At 42.9% G+C, this 27,500-nt stretch overlaps 1 protein-coding gene across 3 annotated transcripts in view; it reads left to right on the top strand.

The window, feature by feature from the left end:
- The window catches only part of LOC128685702 (serine/threonine-protein kinase SIK1), a gene marked incomplete in the record, with an annotated part of 422,602 nt that overhangs the window by 199,874 nt on the left and 195,228 nt on the right, over nt 1–27,500 (top strand). For all 3 annotated transcript variants that reach the window (XR_011391751.1, XM_070083104.1, XM_070083100.1), the window contains 2 exon segments: nt 1–88; nt 6,423–6,486. The exon segment at nt 1–88 is cut by the window's left edge and continues 29 nt beyond it. Coding sequence is in view for 2 of the 3 variants with exons in the window: in XM_070083100.1 (XP_069939201.1) it covers nt 1–88; nt 6,423–6,486 (152 nt within the window).

The raw sequence follows: 27,500 nt of genomic DNA, 5'->3' as shown, positions 1-27,500 counted from the left end.
GCTGGATGCCACCAACCTTCAGAAGGTTCACCGCGAGGTTAAAGTGTTGAAGAGTCTCGACCATCCGCACATCATCAAGCTCTACCAGGTGTGTGTGTGTGTGTGTGTGTGTGTGTGTGTGTGTGTGTGTGTGTGTGTGTGCGTGTGCGTGTGTGTGTGCGTGCGCGCGCGCGTGTGTATGTGGGTTGTGTACTTGCCTATATATACTTACCTGTATAATGTTGCAGGGGTCAAGTCTAAGTTAATGGCCCCCGTCTCTAAGGTAGCTATATTCAGTTTCCCCTCACCCCCCGACCCTCATGGACCCTGTCGTACCTGTTCTTAAAATTGTGTGTGGAACCTGCCTCCATATCTTCAAGGCCCTTGCACTTCTTGATCACTCTTAGGCTGAAGAAATGTTTCCTGGTATCCCTATGACTAATATGCATCCTTAATTTCCAACTGTACCCTCTTGTACCTGTTTCTCGTCTCTCAAACGATCTTTCCTTGTACATGAATGGTATACAATACCGACAGGATGAATTTAGACGCATGTCCAACATCTGGGTATCTTTATTTGTAGACGTTTCGCCATCCAGTGGCTTTGTCAGTACAGTAGAACATAATGTGAAGAATGCAGAATTATATACAAAAGATGAGATAATGAGTGCGTCAGTCTTGGAGTTGGTGAAGATCACCGTAGTCTTCAAAACCACGGTGCTCCTTACCAACTCCAAGGCTGAGGGACTGATTACCTCAACTTTTGTGTATAATTTTCATTCTTCACATTACGTCCTTGTGCTGTATTTATAAGGCTACTGGATGACTAAACATCTACAAATAAAGATACCCAAATTTTACACGTGTCTAATTCTTGAGTTTTTCCTTGTCTACGCTATCAGTTCTTCCTGAGTAATTTTAAAGTTATGTCTCCCCTTGTTCTTTCCTTTATTGCCGTTCAGTTCCTGTAGTTTCTTCTGATAGTTCATACCTTAATCTTGAGACTAGTCTCGTTGCATATCTCTGCATTTTCTCCCGTTTCTTAACCTGCTTTATCAGGTGTGGGTTTCATACTGGTGCTGTATACTCCAAGATGGGCCTGACATATGTTGCATAGAGGGTCTTCAATGACTCCTTGTCGAGATTCCTGAAGACATATTATATACTCTTAGATTTGCCAGACAAGTTTGAGCTGTAGAAGTTATTCACTTGATTTATGCCTCCAGCGATATGCTTGGCGCTATGCTCACCCCTAAGTTTTTCTCTGAGTGAGATTCCCGAGTCTATACTTAGTGTTTGATTTTCTTCCCCTTTTCTAATCCTCATAACCCTGCATTTGCTAAGGTTGAATTCAAGTGATCATTTATCTAATCAGTCTTGCAGTGTGTCCAGATCCATTTGTTTCGTTTCCTTGTCCTCATCAGATTTTATCTTCGTTAATTTTACATCAGCAAACAGAGATGCATCTGACTCATTCCCATTCAGCATGTCATTCGCATATATCAGAAACAGTAATTGTCCTGATAGCGATCCTTGCAGAACCCCGCTTGTCACTCCTCTCCATTATGACATCTCTTCCAGGACAGTCACTTTTTCTTTCCGCTAAGGTACCCTTTGATCCAGCGCAGTACTTTACCTGTTCGTGCTCGCACCTCAAGTTTTGCCCTAGTCAGTTGTGAGGTACAGTATTAAATGCCTTCTTGCAGTCCAAGAATATGCACTCCACCCATTCCTCTCTCTTCTGCCTCACTTCTCTCACTTTATTAGAAAACTCCAGGAGGTTAGTATGAGAAGATTTGCCGTCTCTAAACCCATGCTAATTATTGTTTATGAATTGACTTCCCTCCAAGTGTTATACCGTTCTGTTTATCATCTCCATTACCTTACATGCTATGCCTGTCACTGACAGTGACATTTGGTACAACGCTTATCGTTTGTCTCCTTTCTTAAATATTAGGACTACATTTGCTGTTGTCCATATCTCTAGCGATTGTCCAGTGTCCATTGATTTATTGTAGATCCAAGGTAGTGGATCACACGGTGCTTCTGCTCCCTCTCATAGCATCCGTGGTCATACCCTGTCAGGTCACATTGCCTTCGATGCATCCAGCTCACTCAAGTTTTTTTTTTTTTGTAACATCTTGCCGTGTTTGGTGCATGTTCTCCAGTACCCAGCAGTGTGCCCTCTGCTCTAGGCCGGGGGGCAGCCATCCTTTGGCACACCCGCCCAAAGGTGGCACGCGAAAAAAACAAATTGTAGGCGCACTATTTTTTTTTAATATCTGACCATCGTTTTCTCCGGTCAGATTTCATCAAAACATTAAGATATATCGCAAAACAATTGATTTATCTAAATATTAGTGTGTAATATATATATATATATATATATATATATATATATATATATATATATATATATATATATATATATATATATATATATATATATATATATAAATATATATATATATATATATATAAATATATATATATATATATATATATATATATATATATATATATATATATATATATATATATATATATATATCGCAAAGTAATAGTTTGACCTAACGAAACCAAACCTTTCATGATTAATTTACATTTATTGATTTTTTAAATATTTAGAACAGCTTCAGTGTCACACAACAGGTGTTGCTTATAACACACATTGCTTATAAGGTACAGTGCTATTTTTATAAATGGTCCTATTTTTCAGTTATCTTTCTTTTTAAACATTGATGGTAATGTATTTAAAAAACAATTAAATAATAGTTTCATTTATTTCAGTCTTTCTGTTACAGTTTTGTTATCAGTAGAACAATGCTGTTATCAGTAGAACAATGCTGTTATCAGTAGAACAATGCTGTTATCAGTAGAACAATGCTGTTATCAGTAGAACAATGAGCAGTTAAGCAGCTCCACTCCTCTATTTTTCCCCTTAACATAAAAGTCCATTATTGGTGTAACTAATAAATTTGACCTGTTGTGGATTACTAGTTATCAATATGTAATAAATGAAACAATCCCAGTTAAAATAATTTGAACCATTATTGATTACTTGATCACACTTCTGGGAATGTTGTCACTTATTGTGACATCTTTAACAATGTTGTCACTTATTGTAACATCTTCAACAATGTTGTCACTTATTGTGACATCTTTAACAATGTTGTCACTTATTGTGACATCTTTAACAATGTTGTCACTTATTGTGACATCTTTAACAATGTTGTCACTTATTGTGACATCTTTAACAATGTTGTCACTTATTGTGACATCTTTAACAATGTTGTCACTTACTGTGACATCTTTAACAATGTTGTCACTTATTGTGACATCTTTAACAATGTTGTCAATTATTGTGACATCTTTAACAATGTTGTCAATTATTGTGACATCAACAATGTTGTCACTTAATGTGACATCTTCAACAATGTAAAATGTCTGTCTAAAATGTTATTATATTTCATTATTATCTTTTTCATTAAAATATTAAAGCTTGTGAACCCCTCAAGGAAGGTTCCTTGATGTTGGTGAGGGGATCTTGATTTAGGGAATTGGATCTGTGCTCCACTTCCCCGAATTAAGGCTGAATGACTTCCACATCCCCCCCCCCCAGGCGCTGTATAATCCTCCGGGTTTAGCGCTTCCCCCTTGATTATAATAATATTAAGGCTTGTAAAATATAAAATCACACGTAGATTAAGTTTGTGTTAGGATAATTAAGTTTGTGTTAGGATAATTAAGTTTGTGTTAGGATAATTAAGTTTGTGTTAGGATAATTAAGTTTGTGTTAGGATAATTAAGTTTGTGTTAGGATAATTAAGTTTGTGTTAGGATAATTAAGTTTGTGTTAGGATAATTAAGTTTGTGTTAGGATAATTAAGTTTGTGTTAGGATAATTAAGTTTGTGTTAGGATAATTAAGTTTGTGTCAGGATAATTAAGTTTGTGTTAGGATAATTAAGTTTGTGTTAGGATAATTAAGTTTGTGTTAGGATAATTAAGTTTGTGTCAGGATAATTAAGTTTGTGTTAGGATAATTAAGTTTGTGTTAGGATAATTAAGTTTGTGTTAGGATAATTAAGTTTGTGTCAGGATAATTAAGTTTGTGTCAGGATAATTAAGTTTGTGAACATCAAAATGGTATACAATACCGACAGGTTGTTAGGTAAGACACATATGCAACAGTTAGACAACTTTATTCCGAAACGTTTCGCCTACACAGTAGGCTTCTTCAGTCGAATACAGAAAGTAGGCAGGAACAGTAGAGATGTGAAGACGATGTAATCAGTCCATCACCCTTGTAGTCGTAGAATTTGAGGTTGTCAGTCCCTCGGCCTGGAGAAGTTCAGTTCCATAGTCAGGAACTATCTGAAGATCAAGCGACAGTGCGGAGACTTAAATACTTAAATACCTCTCCTTCCGACAGTATTTAAGTCTCCGCACTGTCGCTTGATCTTCAGATAGTTCCTGACTATGGAACTGAACTTCTCCAGGCCGAGGGACTGACAACCTCAAATTCTACGACTACAAGGGTGATGGACTGATTACATCGTCTTCACATCTCTACTGTTCCTGCCTACTTTCTGTATTCGACTGAAGAAGCCTACTGTGTAGGCGAAACGTTTCGGAATAAAGTTGTCTAACTGTTGCATATGTGTCTTACCTAACAATTAAGTTTGTGTTAGGATAATTAAGTTTGTGTCAGGATAATTAAGTTTGTGTTAGGATAATTAAGTTTGTTAGGATAATTAAGTTTGTGTCAGGATAATTAAGTTTGTGTCAGGATAATTAAGTTTATGTCAGGATAATTAAGTTTGTGTTAGGATAATTAAGTTTGTGTTAGGATAATTAAGTTTGTGTTAGGATAATTAAGTTTGTGTCAGGATAATTAAGTTTGTGTTAGGATAATTAAGTTTGTTAGGATAATTAAGTTTGTGTCAGGATAATTAAGTTTGTGTTAGGATAATTAAGTTTGTGTCAGGATAATTAAGTTTACGTCAGGATAATTAAGTTTGTTAGGATAATTAAATTTGTGTTAGGATAATTAAGTTTGTGTCAGGATAATTAAGTTTGTGTTAGGATAATTAAGTTTGTTAGGATAATTAAGTTTGTGTTAGGATAATTAAGTTTGTGTCAGGATAATTAAGTTTGTGTTAGGATAATTAAGTTTGTGTTAGGATAATTAAGTTTGTGTTTGGATAATTAAGTTTGTGTCAGGATAATTAAGTTTGTGTTAGGATAATTAAGTTTGTGTCAGGATAATTAAGTTTGTGTTAGGATAATTAAGTTAGGATAATTAAGTTTGTGTCAGGATAATTAAGTTTGTGTCAGGATAATTAAGTTTGTGTCAGGATAGTTAAGTTTGTGTCAGGATAATTAAGTTTGTGTCAGGATAATTAAGTTTGTGTCAGGATAATTAAGTTTGTGTTTGGATAATTAAGTTTGTGTCAGGATAATTAAGTTTGTGTCAGGATAATTAAGTTTGTGTCAGGATAATTAAGTTTGTGTCAGGATAATTAAGTTTGTGTCAGGATAATTAAGTTTGAGTCAGGATAATTAAGTTTGTCAGGATAATTAAGTGAGAGTCAGGATAATTAAGTTTGTGTCAGGATAATTAAGTTTGTGTCAGGATAATTACGTTTGTGTCAGGATAATTACGTTTGTGTCAGGATAATTAAGTTTGAGTCAGGATAATTAAGTTTGTGTCAGGATAATTAAGTTTGTGTCAGGATAATTAAGTTTGTGTCAGGATAATTAAGTTTGTGTCAGGATAATTAAGTTTGTCAGGATAATTAAGTTTGTGTTAGGATAATTAAGTTTGTGTCAGGATAATTATGTTTCTGTCAGAATAATTAAGTTTGTGTCGGGATAATTAAGTTTGTCAGGATAATTAAGTTTGTGTCAGGATAATTAAGTTTGTGTCAGGATAATTAAGTTTGAGTCAGGATAATTAAGTTTGTGTCAGGATAATTAAGTTTGAGTCAGTATAATTTTGTGTCAGGATAATTAAGTTTGTCAGGATAACAAAGTTTCATGGTAATTGTTTGAGGCAGGATAATTAAGTTTGAGTCAGGATAATTAAGTTTGTGTCAGGATAATTAAGTTTGAGGCAGGATAATTAAGTTTGAGTCAGGATAATTAAGTTTGTGTCAGGATAATTAAGTTTGAGTCAGTATAATTTTGTGTCAGGATAATTAAGTTTGTCTAGGGATAACTAAATTTGTATCATGATAATTAAGTTTGTGTGAGGATAATTAAGTTTGTCAGGATAGTTTAGTTTGTGTAGGGATAACTAGTTTGTGTCGGAATAACTAGTTTGTGTCGGGATAACTAGGTTTGTGTCATGATAACTAAGTTTGTGTCATAATTTTGTGTCAGGAAAATTAAGTTTGTGTCAGGATAACTAAGTTTATGTGTGTGTGTGTTTGTCCACAGGTGATGGAGTCCAAGAACATGATCTACTTAGTGTCAGAATACGCCTGCAACGGAGAGATGTTTGGTGAGTCTCTCTCTCTCTCTTTCTCTCTTTCTCTTTCTCTCATTAAAAGGGTTCGTTATCATCGTTATCTGTGTTGGTTGTTATTGTCCTCATGATCACTGTTTTCACTTCGTTCTTTTCCGTGTTCGTTACTTACTCCACGGGGGTGTTACGTTACTTAACTCACAGGGGTGTTACGTTACCATACAGTGGCGAGTGCAATGATGTATAACCCACCACAGAACAGCAGAAGGCCAAGACAAGAATATGATGATTATAACAGAAACATGGTCGATACTGACTGGCTGAAGTGGCCAGAAGGACCCACGTGGGCAGGGGCCAGAAGGACCCACGTGGGCAGGGGCCAGAAGGACCCACGTGGGCAGGGGCCAGAAGGACCCACGTGGGCAGGGGCCAGAAGGACCCACGTGGGCTGGGCAAAGCTGCTGCTTGTCGCTGATTTCAATCGCAAGGAAATTGACTGGGAAACCTGGAGCTACACTGGGGCCCAGAAACGTGGAGGACAAGGATGATGGAGGTGGTACTTGAAAATCTCGTGCATCAGCACGTTAGGGACACTATCAGAGAGAGAGAGGAGAGGACGATCCAGCAAGACTGGACCTTGTATTCGCCTTGAGTAGTTTCAGATATTGAGCTATTGATCACGTGGTCCTGAGCTTCGAATACATAGTTGTTACAAGTGGAGAGGGAAGCAAGAATGGCCGGACGAATGAAGCCTGACTATACAGGCTTGAGGAACTTCTGCACGAGGTTCAGTGGGAAAGAGAACCGGCAGGAAAATCAGAAAATGATATGATGGGTGAGCCCTTGGTTACCCAACGGTGTAGAGAGGCCAAAACTAATGGAAGAAGTATAGAAGGCAAAGGATTCGGGAAAATAAGGAGAGTAGTCGAAGAACCAGAAATGAATATGTATAGATAAGGAGAGCCCCAGCGACAATACGAAAATGACATAGCAGCAAAAGCCATGTCTGACCCGAAGCTGTTATTCAGGCACACCAGGAAGAAAAAGACCAGGTAATCAGGCTGAGGAAGGGAGATCACAATAAACGACCGAGAAACATGTGAAGAGCTCAACAAGAGATTTAAAGAAATATTTACAGAGGAGACAGAATGGACTCCAGAAGGCCGGATTGGTGAGGTACACCAACAAGTGCTGGACACAATACATACATCCGAGGAAGAGGTAGAGAGGCTGCTAGTGAACTAGATACCTCAAAGGCGGTGGGGCCAGACAACATTTCTCCATGGGTCCTGAGAGAGGGAGCAGAGGCACTCTAACCTAAGCTAAAAACAATCTTCAAAACATCTATCGAAACAGGGCGACTACCTGAGATGTGGAAGAGAGCAAATGTAGTCCCAGTTTTTAAGAAAGGTGACAGACACACAGCACTAAACTACAGACCAGTGTCACTGACAGGTATAGTATGCAGTGTCATGGAGAAGGTTATCAGGAGAAGAGTGGTGGAGCATCTAAAAAGGAATGAGCTTATTCACGACAACCAGCATGGTTTCAGGGACGAGAAATCCTGTGTCACAAACTACTGGAGTTCTATGACAAGGTGACAGAGGTAAGGCAAGAGAGAGAAGGGTGGGTAGATTGCCTTTTCTTGGATTGTAAGGAGGCAAGAGAGATAGAAAGGTGGGTAGATTCCCTTTTCTTGGAGTGTAAGACGGCTTTTGTCATAATTCCACACAAAAGATTAGTGCAAAAGTTGGAGGATCAGGCAGGTATAACAGGGAAGGCACTGCAGTGGATCAGAGAAAACCTGACAGGAAGGCAAAAGCGAGTCATGGTATGCAACAAGATGTCAGACTGGGCGCCTGGGACGGGCGGGGTTCCACAGGGATCGGTCCTAGGACCGGTGCTGTTTCTGGTGTATGAATGACGTGACGGAATAGACTCAGAAGTGACCCTGTTTGCAGACGATGTGAAACAATGAGAAGAATTCAGTCGGACGAGGATCAGGCAGGACTACAAAGGGATCTGGACAGGCTGCAAGCCTAGTCCAGCAGCTGGCTTCTCGAGTTTAACCCCACCAAGTGCAAAGTCATGATCGGGGAAGGGCAAATAAGACCGCAGACAGAATACAGTCTAGGGGGGGCCAAAGACTGCAATCCTCACTCAAAGAAAATGATCTTGGGGTGAGCATAATACCAAGCACATCTCCTGAGGCACACATCAACCAAATAATTGCTGCAGGATATGTCCTACGAGGAGAGGTTAAGGGCAATCGACCTGACAACACTGGACGACAAGAGAGAGTGGGGGATGGGGGTCAAGGTAAAGACATACATTATACTGAGAGGAATTGACAAGGTGGACAGACAGGATGTTCCAGAGATGGGACACAGCAACAAAGGGTCACAACTGGAAATTGAAGTCTCAGTTGAGTCACAGGGATGTCAGGAAATATTTTTTCACTCGTATAGTTGTCAGGAAGTGGAACAGTCTGGAGAGTGATGTAGTGAAGGCAGGTTCCATACATAGCTTTAAGAAGAGGTATGATAAATCTCATAGAGCAGGGAGAGAGTGGACCTAGTAGCGACCAGTGAAGAGGCAGGGCCAGGAGCTATGACTCGAGCACTACAACCACAATTGGGTGAGTACACACACGTGTCATGTGACAACGTAGGCAGCACGGTACACACTCCTCCCATGCATGTTTTCCTTTACTAATACACTGACACTCCGCGCGCGTGTGTGTGTGTGTGTGTACGTACTCACCTAATTGCGATTGCAGGGGTCGATTCATAGTTCCTGGCCCTTCCTCTTCACTGGTCACTACTAGGTCACTCTCTCCCTCCTCCGTGAGCTTTATCATACCTTTTCTTGAAGCTGTGTATGGATCCTGCCTCCACTACATCACTCATTAGACTATTCCACTTCCTGACCACTCTGAGTGAAGAAATACTTCATAACATCCCTGTGACTCATCTGAGTCTTCAACTTTCAATTGTGACCCCTTGTTCCTGTGTTCCATCTCTGGAACATCCTGTCTCTGCCCATCTCATAGGTTCCTTTCAGTATTTTATATGTCGTTATCATATCCCCCCGTATCCCTCCTATCCTCCAGTGTTGTCATGTCGATTTCCCATAAACTTTCCTCTTAGGACATACCCTTTAGCTCCGGGACTAGTCTCATTGCAAACCTTTGCACTTTCTCTAATTTCCTGACGTGCTTGGCCAGGTGTGGATTCCAAACTGCTGCATACTCCAATATGGGTGTGACATACACGGTGTACAGAGTCCTGAACGATTCCTTACTGAAATGTCGGATTGCTATTCTTAGGTTTGCTAAGCGTCCATATGCTGCAACAATTATTTGGTTGATGTGCATCTCAGGAGATGTGCTCGGTATTATACTCACGCCCTCTAGACTGTGCTCTGTCTGCAGCCTTCTTTGCCCTTCCCTGGTCTTCATGACTTTGCACTTGGTGGGGTTGAACCCCAGGAGCCATATGCTGAACCAGGCCAGTACCCTGTCCAGATCCCTGTGCAGTCCTGCCTGGTCCTCCTCCGATTGAATTCTTTTCAGTAACTTCACATCGTCTGCAAACAGGGACACTTCTGAGTCTATTCCTTCCGTCATGCCATTCACATATACCAGAAACAGCACTGATCCTAGGACCGACCCCTATGGAACCCCGCTTGTCACAGGTGCCCAGTCTGACACCTCGTCACGTACAATGATTCGCTGATGTCTTACTGTCAGGTATTCTCTGAGCCATTGCAGTACCTTCCCATTGCAGTACCTGCCTGGTCCTCCAGCTATTGCACTAATCTCTTGTGTGGGACTGTGTCAAAAGCCTTCTTACAGTCCAAGAAAATGCAGTCTACCCACCCCCCGCTCTCTCTCTTGTCTTACTGCTGACACCCTGTCATAGAACTCCAGTAGGTTTGTGACACAGGATTTCCTGTCCCTAAATCCATGCTGGTTGTTGTTGATAAGCTCATTCCTTTCTAAGTGCTCCAGAACTCTTCTGATAATCTTCTCCATGACTTTGCATACTATACATGTCAGTGGCATTGGTCTGTAGTCCAATGTTGAGTGTTGAAGATTGTTGGTGGTGGTACACAGAGCACCTCTGTTCCCTCTATCAGGACCCAAGGATAGATATTATCTGGCCCCATCGCTTTTGAAGTATCTAGTTCTCTTAGCAGTGCCTCTTCACCTCTTCCTCGGTTGTAAGTACTGTGTCCAGCACTTGGTGTATCCCACCACTCCTGCTTTCTGGGGTCCTTTCTGTCTCCACTGTGAATACTTCTTTAAATCTCATGTTGAGCTCCTTACATACTTCTCGGTCGTTTCATCTGATCTTCCCTCCTTCCTTCCTCACCCTGATTACCTGGTCCTTGACTGTTGTTTTCCTCCTGATGCGACTGTACAACAGCTTCGGGTCGGACTTGGCTTTTGCTGCTATATCATTCTCTCGCTTATGATCGAGTGCCCACCGTAGCCGTTTTTTTTTTATAGCAACAGTCAGTAATTGCTTATAGGCTTTCTGACAGTTCTGCCAACTTCAAGGAGCCTTAGTCGATCAGTTAGACTCAATATTTACGCCAGCTGAAGCCAAATCTTTCTGTAGGTCTTTGCTGGTATTCTTGATATGTTTCACACTATTATAACCGTCGTGAGGCATTCTCCTGCTATTTCTTCCACATCTTCCTCGATGCAACGCTCCATAGTCACCAGTGTCGCGAGCTCTCTTCAGAATTCGACCATCAAGTGACCTTTCTAGACTGAAAATTTCGGCGATCTGATACTCAAATCAGCGTGTTTTCTAAGAGCTACAATGATTGCACACTTCCTAGGTGTAGCATCCATCATGAATTTCAACAGTGATCATGAACTGAAAGGGAGACTTTGGCGAACCCACATTCACTCATAGGGCATGTTTTCAGGAATACCTTTACAGAACAACAGCTGTTGTAGCATTGACGAGAGTCACAGGGTAACACCACAGCTGGAGAGTTGCCAGAAATCAGTAGCAAACTCTTCTGAAAAAATAGAACCCAAACAACATTAATTAAACCGGAGACTAAGACATATCATGAGATAATCATACAATTTTCTCCTGTCCCAATTAATTTCCATACCAAAACTGTTGTCCAGAGGGCTGAGGAAGGGTTGTTGAGGTGGTTCGGACATGTAGAGAGAATGGAGCGAAACAGAATGACTTCAAGAGTGTATCAGTCTGTAGTGGAAGGAAGGCGGGGTAGGGGTCGGCCTAGGAAGGGTTGGAGGGAGGGGGTAAAGGAGGTTTTGTGTGCGAGGGGCTTGGACTTCCAGCAGGCATGCGTGAGCGTGTTTGATAGGAGTGAATGGAGACAAATGGTTTTTAATACTTGACGTGCTGTTGGAGTGTGAGCAAAGTAACATTTATGAAGGGATTCAGGGAAACCGGCAGGCCGGACTTGAGTCCTGGAGATGGGAAGTACAGTGCCTGCACTCTGAAGGAGGGGTGTTAATGTTGCAGTTTAAAAACTGTAGTGTAAAGCACCCTTCTGGCAAGACAGTGATGGAGTGAATGATGGTGAAAGTTTTTCTTTTTCGGGCCACCCTGCCTTGGTGGGAATCGGCCAGTGTGATAATAAAATAAACGTGTGTGTGTGTGTGTGTGTGTGTGTGTGTGTGTGTGTGTGTGTGTGTGTGTGTGTGTGTGTGTGTGTGTGTGTGTGTGTGTGTGTGTGTGTGCGTGCGCGCGCACTGAACATCATGTTAGGTACGTCGCGAACGTCGATATAATATATAACATCATGTTAAGTCCATCGTGAACGCTGATATATAACATGTTAGGTCCGTCGTTCAGAACGTTGACATAATGTATAACCCGCCCAGCTACTACTACATAAAGGTATCGTAAGGTTACAGGTACTTTATACCAAGTAGTTGCAATCACTGACTGCAACGTGATCGATGTAACATCAGTAGTAAGGAAGTAGGAATGGGGCTTCATATAGATATGGGGACACATGTGACGATATCCTAGGACAGCCCCCATAAAAGAGGCAGTGACCTATCGAGGTCCTAATCCGTCTAGGTACAGCGGTACAAAGGTACACATTGCAACATGATGATTGCAACTAGTTTAGTGCTTTACAGAATTAGGCTGTTAGTGGGTAAAAAAGAAAGAAAAAATCAGGACTTGTCTAGTTATTATCGTAAAGAAAATGGGAGTAGTAGAGATCCATAAATAATACAGACATATTAATCGACACTGAGAGTATTTCCTGAACATTCTAGAAAGTTCTGGGACATTTGCTGACAGATGAGCGTATCCATTCCTTCTGTTTTATTAATAAGAAGATTACACACAATAGCTGCATTCTGTATGTGTATGTCCGGGAAGAACCAAAAGCCATAAATGAAATCGAAAGAAACCCAAAGTATTTCTTTTCCTATGCCAAATCAAAGTCGAGAACAACATCCAGTATTAGGCCCCTACTTAAACAAGATGGGTCCTACACAGATGACAGCAAGGAAATGAGTGAGCTACTCAAGTCCCAATATGACTCAGTTTTTAGCAAGCCGCTAAAGAGACCGAGAGTCAAAGATCAAAATAAATTTTTTATGAGAGAGCCACAGAATTTGGTTAACACAAGCCTATCTGATGTTATCCTGACGCCAAATGACTTGGAACAGGCGATAAATAACATGCCCAAGCACTCTGCTCCAGGGCCAGACTCATGGAACTCCGTGTTCATCAAGAACTGCAAGAAGCCCCTATCACGAGCTTTTAACATCCTATGGAGAGTAACATGGACACGGGGGTCGTCCCACAGTTACTAAAAACAACAGACATAGCCCCACTCCACAAAGGGGGCAGTAAAGCAATAACAAAGAACTACAGACCAATAGCACTAACATCCCATATCATAAAAACCTTTGAAAGTGTCCTAAGAAGCAAGATCGCCACCCATCTAGATACCCATCAATTACACAACCCAGGGCAACATGGGTTTAGAGCAGGTCGCTCCTGTCTGTCTCAACTACTGGATCACTACAACAAGGTCCTAGATGCACTAGTAGACAAAAATAATATATACAGACTTTGCAAAAGCCTTCGGCAAGTGTGACCATGGCTTAATAGCCCACAAAATGCGTGCTAAAGGAATAACAGGAAAAGTTGGTAGATGGATCGTTAACTTCCTCACAAATAGAACACAAAGTGTAGAAGTCAACAGAGTCAAGTCTGAGGTGGCTACGGTGAAAATCTCTGTTCCACAAGGCACAGTACTCGCTCCCATCTTGTTTCTCATCCTCATATCTGACATAGACAAGGATGTCAGCCACAGCACCGTGTCTTCCTTTGCAGATGACACCCGAATGTGCATGACAGTGTCTTCCATTGCAGACACTACAAGGCTCCAGGCGGACATCAACCAAATATTTCAATGGGCTGCAGAAAACAATATGAAGTTCAACGATGAGAGATTTCAATTACTCAGGTATGGTAAACATGAGGAAATTAAAACTTCATCAGAGTACAAAACAAATTCCGGCCACAAAATAGAACGAAAAACCAACGTCAAAGACCTGGGAGTGATCATGTCGGAGGATCTCACCTTCAAGGATCATAACATTATATCAATTGCATCTGCTAGAAAAATGACAGGATGGATAATGAGAACCTTCAGAACTAGGGATGCCAAGCCCATGATGACACTCTTCAGGTCGCTTGTTCTATCTAGGCTGGAATATTACTGCACACTAACAGCACCTTTCAAGGCAGGTGAAATTGCTGACCTAGAAAATGTACAGAGAACCTTCACGGCGTGCATAACGGAGATAAAATACCTCAGTTACTGGGAGCGCTTGAGGTTCCTGAACCTGTACTCCCTGGAACGCAGGCGGGAGAGATGCATGATTATATACACCTGGAAAATCCTAGAGGGACTAGTACCGAACTTGCACACGAAAATCGCTCACAACGAAAGCAAAAGACTCGGCAGACGATGCAACATCCCCCCAATGAAAAGCAGGGGTGTCACTAGCACGTTAAGAGACAATACAATAAGTGTCAGGGGCCGAGACTGTTCAAATGCCTCCCAGCATACATAAGGGGGATTACCAATAGACCCCTGGCAGTCTTCAAGCAGGCACTGGACAAGCACCTAAAGTCGGTACCTGACCAGCCGGGCTGTGGCTCGTACGTTGGTTTGCGTGCAGCCAGCAGTAACAGCCTGGTTGATCAGGCTCTGATCCACCAGGCCGCCTGGTCACAGACCGGGCCGCGGGGGCGTTGACCCCCGGAACTCTCTCCAGGTAAACTCCAGGTATTGTGACATAATCTCTTATGTCACATGACCGGTTCTCAGCGGTTAGAAGCTTAGGGCTGGCTATTAAAATCTAGTTATTTTACCTCCTGCTATCTGCAGACTTTGAGCCTAGCCCACCCGACCCCATACATGGGGTGGGGTGTGGTGTGGAGGGGCTTGTGGGTGGGTGGTATCCGGCCGTGCCTCTCACATTCTGAGAGGTGTTGGTGGGAGTCACTCATGCTACCATACTCTTGAGAAAACTTACCCTCATTTCTCCTGTTGCTGCCTTTGCAACATTGCACAGCACCTGATGCACTAGAAGTGTGAACGTACTTCAGCTAGATTTCCACCCCCTGTGGCTTGTCTTGCATTCCCATAATATATATCAGTAACACTGCGACTAGCCTAGGATTCGAACCCATGTCGTTTTGGCCCACCTCATGCTGAGCGAAAATCACACATGACGCTCTATCCCACGGGAATATTAAGATTTTTACATTTAGAAGTTTACGGAATTCTTGATGGTTGTAATGCCACTAATTGTTTTACTGCCACGATCGTATCAGTGCTCGTGGGATGCCGCTTTTATAATGCCTTATAAAAATAGTCAAGCCACCAGGCACTGGCATAAGTGGCACCCTTGGGCTCTTACTTTGTTACCCTCCTCCCTCATTCTAGCAAAAAACACTCAACGTGTTTTCTCGAATTTTATCCTCTTTCCTGCACCATTGCAAGCTCCTGATATGTTGATTGCAACACGAAAGGCCTAGAGCTATCTTTGAGTTCCCCCTGTGGTTGTTTTGCACCTTGCATCTCTTGTTCGCTAATTTTTTTCGTTCGCGCGTGCACACACACGATTATATAACACACACACACACACACACACACACACACACACACACACACACACACACACACACATATATATATATATATATATATATATATATATATATATATATATATATATATATATATATATATATATATATATATATATATATATATATATATATATATATAATAACCATAGACATGTTTGCTGCAATATGAAGAGAGTCAGAGCGTGGAATCTCTTGACACTGTAGCCTTGACACTGTAGCCCTGACAGGGACCAGTACACAGACTAGGCTGCAGCATTCAGTACACAGGCCAGGCTGCGGTAACCAGTACACAGACAAGACTGCAGCATCTCCAGGAGTGTTTAGTAATGAACGTAGCGATGAGAGAGCAAGCTGTGAGTCAGTAGTCAGCTGAATGACTGGGTGTTTCCCTTAATTTAATTTCTCTCTCTCTCTCTCTCTCTCTCTCTCTCTCTCTCTCTCTCTCTCTCTTTCCCCTCTGCATCTCCCTCCCGGGGAGAGGGATAAGGAAAGGTAGCACACGGTGCACGACAAGAGAAATTTACGTGTGGGCTGTCTCAGGCTTCCTCAGGAGACTGGCAGAATGTGTGCGTGTGTGTGTACTCACCTATTTGTACTCGCTTATTTGTGGTTGCATGGGTCGATACATAGCTCCTGGCCCCGCATCTTCACAGGTCGCTACCTGGTCCTCTCCCTGCTCCATGAGCTTTATCATACCTCGTCTTAAAACTGTGTAATGTTCCTGTCTCAACTACATCACTTGCCAGACTATTCCACTTCCTGACAACTCTATGACTAAAGAAGTACTTCCTAACATCTGACTTATTTGAGACTTCAGCTTGCAATTGTGACCCCTTGTTTCTGTGTCCCATATCTGGAACATCCTGCCTCTGTCCACCTTGTCAATTCCTCACAGTATTTTGTATTTCGTTATCATGTCTCCTCTAATCCTCCTGTCCTCCAATGTCGTCAGGCCGATTTCCCTTAACCTTTCTTCGTAGGACATTCCCCTGATCTCTGGAACCAGCCTTGTTGCAAACCGTTGCACTTTCTCTAATTTCTTGATGTGTTTGGTCAGGTGTGGGTTCCAAACTGGTGCTGCATACTTCAGCATGGGCCTGACGTACACGACGTATAGAGTCGGAACGCTATTCTCAGGTTTGCCAGGCGCCCATATGCTGCAGCAGTTATCTGGTTGATGTGGGTTGCAGGAGATGTGCTCAGTATTATACTCACCCCAAGATCTTTCTCCTTCAGTGAGGTTTGCAGTCTTTGGCCACCTATCCTATACTCTGTCTGCAGTCTTCTTTGCCCTTTCCCAGTCTTCATGACTTTGCATTTGGCGGGGTTAAATTCGAGGACCCAGTTGCTGGACCAAGCTTCCAGCCTGTCCAGATCTCTTTGTAATCCTGCCTGGTCCTCATCTGATTGAATTCTCCTCATTAACTTCACATCATCTGCAAACAGGGACACTTCTGAGTCTATCCCTTCCGTCATGTCATTCACATGTACCAAAAATAACAATGGTCCTAGGACTGACCCCTGTAGAACCCCGCTCGTCACAGGCGCCCACTGTGATACATCATCACGTACCATGACTCGTTGTTGCCTCCCTGTCAGGTATTCTCTGATCTATTGCAGTGCCTTTCCTCATGTGTGTGTGTGTGTGTGTGTGTGTGTGTGCGCGCGCGCGCTCACCTAATTGTAGTTGCAGGGGTCGATTCATAGCTCCTGGTCCTGCCTCTTCACTGGTTGCTAGTAGCTCAGACTCTTCCTGCTCCATGAGCTTTTTCATACGTCTTCTTAAAGCTCTGTATGAATCCTGCCTCCACTACATCACTTTCCAGACTTTTCCACTCTCTGACAACTCGATGACTAAAGAAATACTTCCTAACATCCTGTGACTCATTTGAGTCTTCGACATCCAATTGTGACCCCTTGTTGCTGTGTCCCATCTCTGGAACATCCTGTCTCTGTCAACCTTGTCGATTCTTCTCAGTATTTTATATGTCGTTATCATATCCTCCCCCTATCCCTCCTGTCCTCAATTTTTCCGTGGCGCAGACGATGACAGGAGTGAATGTCACACACCCAAGATTAAATATTTCTTGACCATGAAGCTTTAACAGTGCAAACTGTGTGTGTGTGTGTGTGTGTGTGTGTGTGTGTGTGTGTGTGTGTGTGTGTGTGTGTGTGTGTGTGTGTGTGTGTGTGTTGTGTGTGTATGTGTGTGTGTGTGTGTGTGTGTGTGTGTGTGTGTGGTGTGTGTGTGTGTGTGTGTGTGGTGTGTGTGTGTGTGTGTGTGTGGTGTGTGTGGTGTGTGTGTGTGGTGTGTGGTGTGTGTGTGTGGTGTGTGTGTGGTGTGTGTGTGTGGTGTGTGTGTGTGTGTGTGTGTGTGTGTGTGTACTCACCTATTTGTGGTTACAGGGGTCGATGCACAGCTCCTGTCTGCCTCTTCGCTGGTCGCTACTAGGCCCAATACTCTCTGCTTCAAGAGCCTTATCGTACCTTTGCTTAAAGCTATGTATGGATCCTGCCTCTACAACTCCTTTCCAGATTGTTTCACTTCCTGATAACTGTGAGGCTGAATACTTCCTAACATCCCCGTGACACATATAAGTCTTCACCTTCCAGCTATGACCCCTTGTTGCTGTATCCTATCTCTGGAACATCCTGTCTCTATCCACATTGTCAGTTCCTCTCAGTATTTCATACGTACTTATCATGTTTTTCCTATCCTTCCTGGCCTCCACTGTCGTCAGGTTGAGTTCCCTTAACTTCTCCTCGCAGGACATACTCCTTAGCTCCGTGACTAGTCTTGTTGCAAATTTTTGCACTTCTCTACTTTCTTGGCGAGCTTGACCAGGTGTGAGTTCCATACTGATGCTGCTACAGACTCCAATATAGACCTGATGTATTTACGGTTATTTGATGTGCGCTTCAGGGGGATGTGCTAAGTATGATACCCCAAGACACAGCCTAGTCACCCCTCGGCAAAGCCTCGTTACCCCTCGGCGCAGCCTGCGCGGTTGTGTGTTGAGAGGGTTCACGAAGAGTAATATTAAATAGCCATGACTTGGCCTGTTTTCGGTTTATTAAAGAGTGTGATGTGCGTGCGTCCCGCGCGTCACCTGCGCTGTTGCTGTTCCTAGACTGTGGTCCTGGCTGCCTGCGGACAAGCACAGCGTCTTACGATTTGAGTATGGTCACCTGACCATCTGCATAACTGATGGCTACACATAGTATACATACTATACAAGTACCGTATATGTATTACTAACATGTGCGCGATTGTGTGTATGTGCGTGTGTGTATATGAGTATGTGTGTATGTGTTAGTCTGAGTGTGTGTGTGTGTGTGTATACTCACCTAGTTGAGGTTGCAGGGGTAGAGTCCTAGCTCCTGGTCCCGCCTCTTCACTGGTCGCTACTAGGTCACTCCCTGAACCGTGAGCTTTATCATACCTCTGCATTAAGCTATGTATGGATCCTGCCTCCACTACATCGCTTCCCAAACTATTCCACTTCCTGACTACTCTGTGTCTGAAGAAATACTTCCTAACATCCCTGTGATCAATCTGTCTCCAACCTCTGTGTCCCATCTCTGGAACATCCTGTGTGTGTGTGTGTGTGTGTGTGTGTGTGTGTGTGTGTGTGTGTGTGTGTGTGTGTGTGTACTCACCTAGTTGAGGTTGCAGGGGTCGAGTCCTAGCTCCTGGCCCCGTGTGTGTGTGTGTTAATGCTTCTTTTAATGTATGTGTGTATGTCTGTGTGTGGGCATGAGTTCGTGTGTTAGTGTGTCTGTAATAGTATGTGTGTGCGTGTGTACGTGTGTGCGTGCGCAGGTAGAGATGCTTGGGGGGGGGAGGCGGTGAATGCTGGCCAGGTTACCATCTGTATCTATTCCTCATTTAATAGATAACCCCTTGCCCTCCCGTTACACACTATCGCCCACCACACCATCTATCACATATACTTAACACTCGACTGTTTTAACATCAGTGAATATTATCCTCACAATCTATGAAAAGTAATTGTGGTAGTGCCCTCTGGCACCCCTCAGTGACGTCAATGATGACGTCAGTGACGCGCCATGATAGCTGGCGGGACGTTCAAGAGCGGTGACGATCAACGGTCAAGAACGGTGAGCGATCAGCGGTCAAGAACGTTGACGATCAACCGTCAAGAACGGTGAACGATCAACGGTCTAGAATGGTGATGATCAGCGGTCAAGAACGGTGGACGATTAACGGTCAAGAACGGTCGACTGTCAGTGGTCACCAGCAGTGGGCGATCAACGGTCAATGATTGACGGTCAGCACCAGTCAACGGTTAACAACGGTCGACGATCAACAACTGTCGACGGTCAACAATAGTCGACGGTCAACAATAGTCGACGGTCAACAACGGTCGACGGTCAACAACGGTCGACGGTCAACACGAGTCAACGGTTAACATCGGTCGACGATCAACAATGGTCGACGGTCAAGAACGGTCGACGGTCAAGAACGGTCGACGGTCAAGAACGGTCGACGATCAACAACGGTCGACGGTCAACAACGGTCGACGATCAACAACGGTCGACGGTCAACAACGGTCGACGGTCAACAACGGTCGACGGTCAACAACGGTCGACGGTCAGCAACGGTCGACGGTCAGCAACGGTCGACGATCAGCAATGGTCGACGGTCAACAACGGTCGACGGTCAACAACGGTCGACGGTCAACAACGGTCGACGATCAACAACGGTCGACGGTCAACAACGGTCGACGATCAACAACGGTCGGTCAACAACGGTCGACGGTCAACAACGGTCGACGGTCAACAACGGTCGACGGTCAACAACGGTCGACGGTCAACAACGGTCGACGATCAACAACGGTCGACGGTCAGCACCAGTCAACGGTTAACATCGGTCGACGATCAACAACGGTCGACGATCAACAACGGTCGACGGTCAACAACGGTCGACGGTCAACAACGGTCGACGATCAGCAACGGTCGACGGTCAGCACCAGTCAACGGTTAACATCGGTCGACGATCAACAACGGTCGACGGTCAACAACGGTCGACGGTCAACAACGGTCGACGATCAACAACGGTCGACGGTCAACAACGGTCGACGGTCAACAACGGTCGACGATCAACAACGGTCGACGGTCAACAACGGTCGACGGTCAACAACGGTCGACGGTCAACAACGGTCGACGATCAACAACGGTCGACGATCAACGGTCGACGGTCAACAACGGTCGACGGTCAACAACGGTCGACGATCAACAACCGTCGACGGTCAAGAACGGTCGACGATCAACAACGGTCGACGGTCAGCACCAGTCAACGGTTAACATCGGTCGACGATCAACAACGGTCGACGGTCAAGAACGGTCGACGGTCAAGAACGGTCGACGGTCAACAACGGTCGACGATCAACAACGGTCGACGGTCAACAACGGTCGACGATCAACAACGGTTGACGGTCAACGGTTGACGATCAACAACGGTCGACGATCAACAACGGTCGACGGTCAAGAACGGTCGACGGTCAAGAACGGTCGACGGTCAAGAACGGTCGACGGTCAACAACGGTCGACGGTCAACAACGGTCGACGATCAACAACGGTCGACGATCAACAACGGTCGACGATCAACAACGGTCGACGATCAACAACGGTCGACGATCAACAACGGTCGACGGTGAACAACGGTCCAATGTTAAATACGTATAAGAGTATTAAGGCCTCTCCCAGCGAGTGTTTTATTGCGGCCTGGTACTATGTGAAAGTCTTGCTCTAGTGTGGTTGCAGGCGGTAGAGTCATAGCTCCTGGCCCCGCCTCTTTACTGGTCGTTACTAGGTTACACACTCCTTGCTCCGTGAGCTGTGTGTGTGTGCGCGCGCGTGTGTGTGTGTGCGTGCGTGCGCGCGCGCGTGTCTGGTGTGGAACTAAGGGTAACAGCATAGTCAGTACTGACGGTGCTCGTACCGAGTACCAGAGATCCGGCTACACCGAAGAATTGTGTAGTTGCGAGGCTGCGCCGAGGGAAGCAGGAAGGGAGGGAGGGAGGGGAAGGGGAGGAGGGAACGGAAGGGGGTGGAGGGGTGGGGAGGGGGTAGGGAAAGGGAGAAGGGAAGGGAAGGGGGGAGGGGGAGGATAAGACAACAAAGGCAGCAGGAAGTATTTTCTTCCATTTTTCTCCTTCCTTGTTTTCTTTTTTCCCTCTTCAATTTGTCGTCGTCTTCTATTTTCTTTTCTTCTCCTTTCTTTTTTCCTATTTTTTCCTTTTCCTTTTTTTTCTTTTTTTCTGTTTCCATTTTTTCCTTTTTTCTCTCTTTTTCACTTTCCTTTTTCTTTACTTTTCTTTTTCTTTTATTTCTTCGTGTTTGTCTTCATCGTCCACTTTGTTCATCAGCATTTCCAGAGGTTTAAAGCACTAAACCCCGCGGGTTCTTCACTGCTTGCAGTTTTGTAGGCTTCATCCTCCGTCCTAGTTCATATTACCACAGTAACACCACCTGATCACTTATACTGACAAAATATACACTATATTACAAGTGTAGTAACAATAATACACTGTATTAGGAGGCCTGGTCACAGACCGGGCCGCGGGGGCGTTGACCCCCGGAACTCTCTCCAGGTAAACTCCAGGTATTACAAGTGTAACAATAATACACTGTATTACAAGTGTAGTAACAATAATACACTGTATTACAAGTGTAGTAACAATAATACACTGTATTACAAGTGTAGTAACAATAATACACTGTATTACAAGTGTAGTAACAATAATACACTGTATTACAAGTGTAGTAACAATAATACACTGTATTACAAGTGTAGTAACAATAATACACCATATTACAAGTGTAGTAACAATAATACACTACAGTGTAGTAACAATAATACACTACAGTGTAGTAACAATAATACACTACAAGTGTAGTAACAATAATACACTGTATTACAAGTGTAGTAACAATAATACACTGTATTACAAGTGTAGTAACAATAATACACTGTATTACAAGTGTAGTAACAATAATACACCATATTACAAGTGTAGTAACAATAATACACTACAAGTGTAGTAACAATAATACACTACAAGTGTAGTAACAATAATACACTACAAGTGTAGTAACAATAATACACTACAAGTGTAGTAACAATAATACACTACAGTGTAGTAACAATAATACACTACAGTGTAGTAACAATAATACACTACAGTGTAGTAACAATAATACACTACAGTGTAGTAACAATAATACACTACAAGTGTAGTAACAATAATACACTACAAGTGTAGTAACAATAATACACTACAGTGTAGTAACAATAATACACTACAGTGTAGTAACAATAATACACTACAGTGTAGTAACAATAATACACTACAGTGTAGTAACAATAATACACTACAGTGTAGTAACAATAATACACTACAGTGTAGTAACAATAATACACTACAAGTGTAGTAACAATAATACTATATTAAGAGTATATATTTCAAGAATCAAACAATGGAGTGATGTGCACGTACTGAGTTTTGTTTATAAATGAAATTAAATACATCGACAATGTGCTGCCAGGAAGTTCCATCTCGGGAGGCAGGGCGAGAGTGTGTAGGGAGGGAGGAAGGGAGTGAAGGGAGGGAGGGAGAAATTGTAGGGAAGGAGGGAGGGAAGGAAAGGTAAAGTTGAGGGAGATCTGTAGGTCTACAATGAGATTATTTTCTTCTGAGATTGTGATCTTATCAGTTGAGGGAGGTTATCTGACCTAATCTCCCGAGGAAGGTTATCTTACCTTGTCTGCTGAGGGAGGTTATCAGCCCTTGTCTGCTGAGGGAGGTTGTCAGCCCTTATCTTCCGAGGGAAGTTATCTTACCTTGTTTGCTGAGGGAGGTTATGTGCCCTTGTCTGCTGAGAAAAGCTAAGGTTACTTGTCATAAGAACATAAGAACGAAGGAACACTGCAGAAGGCCTACTGGCCCATGCGAGGCAGGTCCAAGTCTCCTACCGGCTTAAGCCAATGCACCCAACCTAGTCAGGTCAGGTCACATTGACTTAAGGGAGGAACACGGCAACCGACCTGGTAGCACAAGCTATCAGGTCTAACTCACACCCACCCACATCTACTCATGTATTTATCCAACCTATTTTTAAAGCTACACAACGTTCTGGCCTCTATAACGGTATTTGGGAGTTTGTTCCACTCATCCACAACTCTATTACCAAACCAGTACTTTCCTATATCCTTCCTGAATCTGAATTTTTCCAACTTAAAACCATTGCTGCGAGTCCTGTCTAGGCTAGATATTTTCAGCACACTATTTACATCCCCTTTATTTATTCCTGTCTTCCATTTATACACCTCAATCATATCCCCCCTAATTCTACGTCTTTCTAGAGAGTGCAGTTTCAGGGCCCTTAGTCTATCCTCATAGGGAAGGTTTCTGATACATGGGATCAACTTTGTCATCCTCCTTTGTACATTTTCCAGAGAATTTATATCCATTCTGTAATACGGTGACCAAAACTGTGCAGCATAATCTAAATGAGGCCTAACCAAGGATGTATAGAGTTGAAGAACAACCTGAGGACTCCTATTATTTATGCTTCTTAATATGAAGCCAAGGATTCTATTAGCTTTATTGCGAACACTTATGCACTGTTGTCTTGGTTTCAGATTACTGCTAACCAGAACTCCTAAATCTTTTTCGCAATCCGTAATATTAAGATCTACATTATTTAGTTTATATGTGGCATGGTTATTGTCCTGTCCAACATTTAGAACTTTGTATTTGTCTATATTAAACTGCATCTGCCACTTCTCCGACCACTGCATCAGTCTATTCAAACCTTCCTGGAGTGCTCGAATGTCCTCGTCAGAATGAATTCGACGGCCTATTTTGGTGTCATCGGCAAACTTGCCGATGTCGCTCTTTATGCCCTCATCAATGTCGTTTATGTAGATTGTGAACAGCAGGGGGCCCAACACTGACCCCTGTGGAACACCGCTCGTGACGCTTCCCCACTCTGATTTCTCCCCATTTATGCAAACTCTCTGCTGCCTATTTGTCAACCATGCCTCTATCCAGGAAAAAATTTCTCCTCCTATTCCATGTGCTTTAATTTTCCTCAATAGTCTCTGATGTGGGACCCTGTCAAAAGCCTTACTGAAGTCCATATACACAATATCATATTCATTACCATGATCTACCTCCTCAAATACCTTAGTGAAAAAAATTAATAAATTCGTAAGGCAGGAACGCCCCTTTGTAAAACCATGCTGAGATTCGTTGATTAATTTATGCTTTTCAAGGTGGCTACGAACTGCCTCGGCAATTATTGATTCCATAAATTTTCCCACTATGGAGGTTAGGCTTATTGGTCTATAGTTCGAAGCTAAGGACCTGTCACCTGTTTTGAAAATAGGTATCACATTTGCCATTTTCCACTTATCTGGCACCATGCCAGTTTGTAGTGATATGTTGAAAAGATTAGCCAAAGGTGTGCTAAGCTCCTCTTTACATTCCTTTAGAACCCTTGCATACAGTTCATCAGGGCCTGGGGATTTGTTAGGTTTTAATTTATCTATTTGCCTAAGGACCATGTCACTTGTGACCCTAATAGCAATCCCTACTTAAATTTTCAAGATACTGTGGTGAGGATAATGGAGAGAGAGAAAAAAAAAAGAGAGAGAATGGGGGGAATGAGGTAGATAAGAAAGAGGAAGAGGCGAATAATCATCAAATAAGAGGAATGTGAGAGCTGGAAGCGAGGCTTAGAATGCTAACTATATATACCACAGCTAATCTGGTCTGGGTATTTTTGACCCCGGAGGTTTGACGGGTGACGTCTGGGCACTGGGGGGAGGGGGTGACGCAGGTCGAGGGGATAGGGTGACGCATGTCGGGGGGAGGGGGTGACGCAGGTCGGGGGGGACATAGTTGGTAGGAGGTGACGCTTTGACAAAGGGGGGGAAGGAGTGTCCCTTCAGCACTTGGGGGGTTGATGCAAGTGATGGGTATGACGCAGGTGATGGGGACGGCGCAGGTGATGGGCATGACGCAGGCGATGAATATGACTCAGGTGATGGGTATGACTCAGGTGATGGGTATGACTCAGGTAATGGGTATGACTCAGGTGATGGGTATGACTCAGGTGATAGATGACATAGTTGGCAGTTTCTTTTTTTTTTAGATTTTGTTTCGGCTAGTTTGTGCACTCCACATCCATCGTGTGGAGGGTATCACAAGAGCATGTGGAGACACACAAAGCCTAGGAATTAGGCCTCTAAGTGATTAACAAGAGTACAGCTGCCTATATATTTACAAATTTTGTTTCATCTGTTTCAAGCAAATTTAGGATATTTGCTTAACATGTCTGGAATCTTATTTTCATTAAGATAACTTGACGTTATCATAAAGGTTGTTATACTGTCTGTCTATACATTCCTTAGTGAATAATGAAGCACATAGTGTTAAAGAAAGTGATCATGAGGTTGACCACGTACTTTGCACATAGTTTGATCATCACCTGTCTGCCAAACTGTCAGAAGTATTTATAGCCAAGCCTAGCCTGGCTACTACAACATCAGTTTGTCTGTTTACATTACAAGTTGCCTCTTAAATGTACTTATCTACATTTATATTATCGTATTGAATTACTGACAGATTCATAACAGTGCTCCTGATATTATTCCTAATGCTTGACAAAAATTGTATGAAGATTTTATTGTACTTTTTCTTTCTATGTATTTTTTTTTCCTAACATCAGCTTTATCGTGTAGAAATAATTCATTGTGTGATAGAACCCATAAGAACTGTAAATTCATTTTTTCTGTTTTTTTTTTTTTTGGTATATGTGGCTTCTCCATTTAGCATGTAAGTCACTATGTGAGTCAAGGACTTTCATCGATGACGTAGAATCAGTAATAATCAAAGCAGTGTAGTCGCCCAGTGGTAATTTTTATGACTTAGTTGCTATAGTATTTATCAAGGGAGGTGACAACAGCTGCAGCTCTGCTTGTAGACTCCTGCTTAGGTTCCATTAGTGTATAGAATTTGTGATATATTATTACTAACAGTTAAGTGAAAGGTTTCCTCTTAAACAGTTTCCTTGTCCAAGTAATTTAAGGAAAGGATTGCCAATGATGAGCCTCTTGGGAGGGACTTAAGACTGTTGATGGAGTGTCGCCAGTGTTCACTTTACGGTTAGTGTGTTCTCTTTACGGTTAGCGTGTTCTCTTTACGGTTAGTGTGTTCACTCTATGGTTAGTGTGTTCACTCTACGGTTAGTGTGTTCTCTGTACGGTTAGTGTGTTCACTCTACGGTTAGTGTGTTCTCTTTACGGTTAGTGTGTTCACTCTACGGTTAGTGTGCTATCTTTATGGTTAGTGTGTTCTCTTTACGGTTAGTGTGTTCACTCTACGGTTAGTGTGTTCACTCTACGGTTAGTGTGTTCACTCTACGGTTAGTGTGTTCTCTTTACGGTTAGTGTGTTCACTCTACGGTTAGTGTGCTATCTTTATGGTTAGTGTGTTCTCTTTACGGTTAGAGTGTTCTCTTTACGGTTAGAGTGTTCTCTTTACGGTTAGTGTGTTCACTCTACGGTTAGTGTGCTATCTTTACGGTTAGAGTGTTCTCTTTACGGTTAGTGTGTTCTCTTTACGGTTAGTGTGTTCACTCTACGGTTAGTGTGCTCTCTCTATAGTTAGTGTGTTCTCTTTACGGTTAGTGTGTTCATTACGGTTAGTGTTTTCACTCTACAGAACCTAGTATTCCTTCCACCCACTTGTTATTGAATGTTCTGCATGTCTTCCGTGTCTTCCCATGACGTCTGTGCTCTAATAAAACAGTAGGTGACCACCTTTCATGTCG

This window comes from Cherax quadricarinatus, chromosome 1 (assembly GCF_038502225.1).
Source record: "Cherax quadricarinatus isolate ZL_2023a chromosome 1, ASM3850222v1, whole genome shotgun sequence".
Taxonomy (NCBI): Eukaryota; Metazoa; Arthropoda; class Malacostraca; order Decapoda; family Parastacidae; genus Cherax; species Cherax quadricarinatus.
Note: the sequence above shows the minus strand (reverse complement) of the source record. Positions and strands in the feature narration are given on the sequence as shown.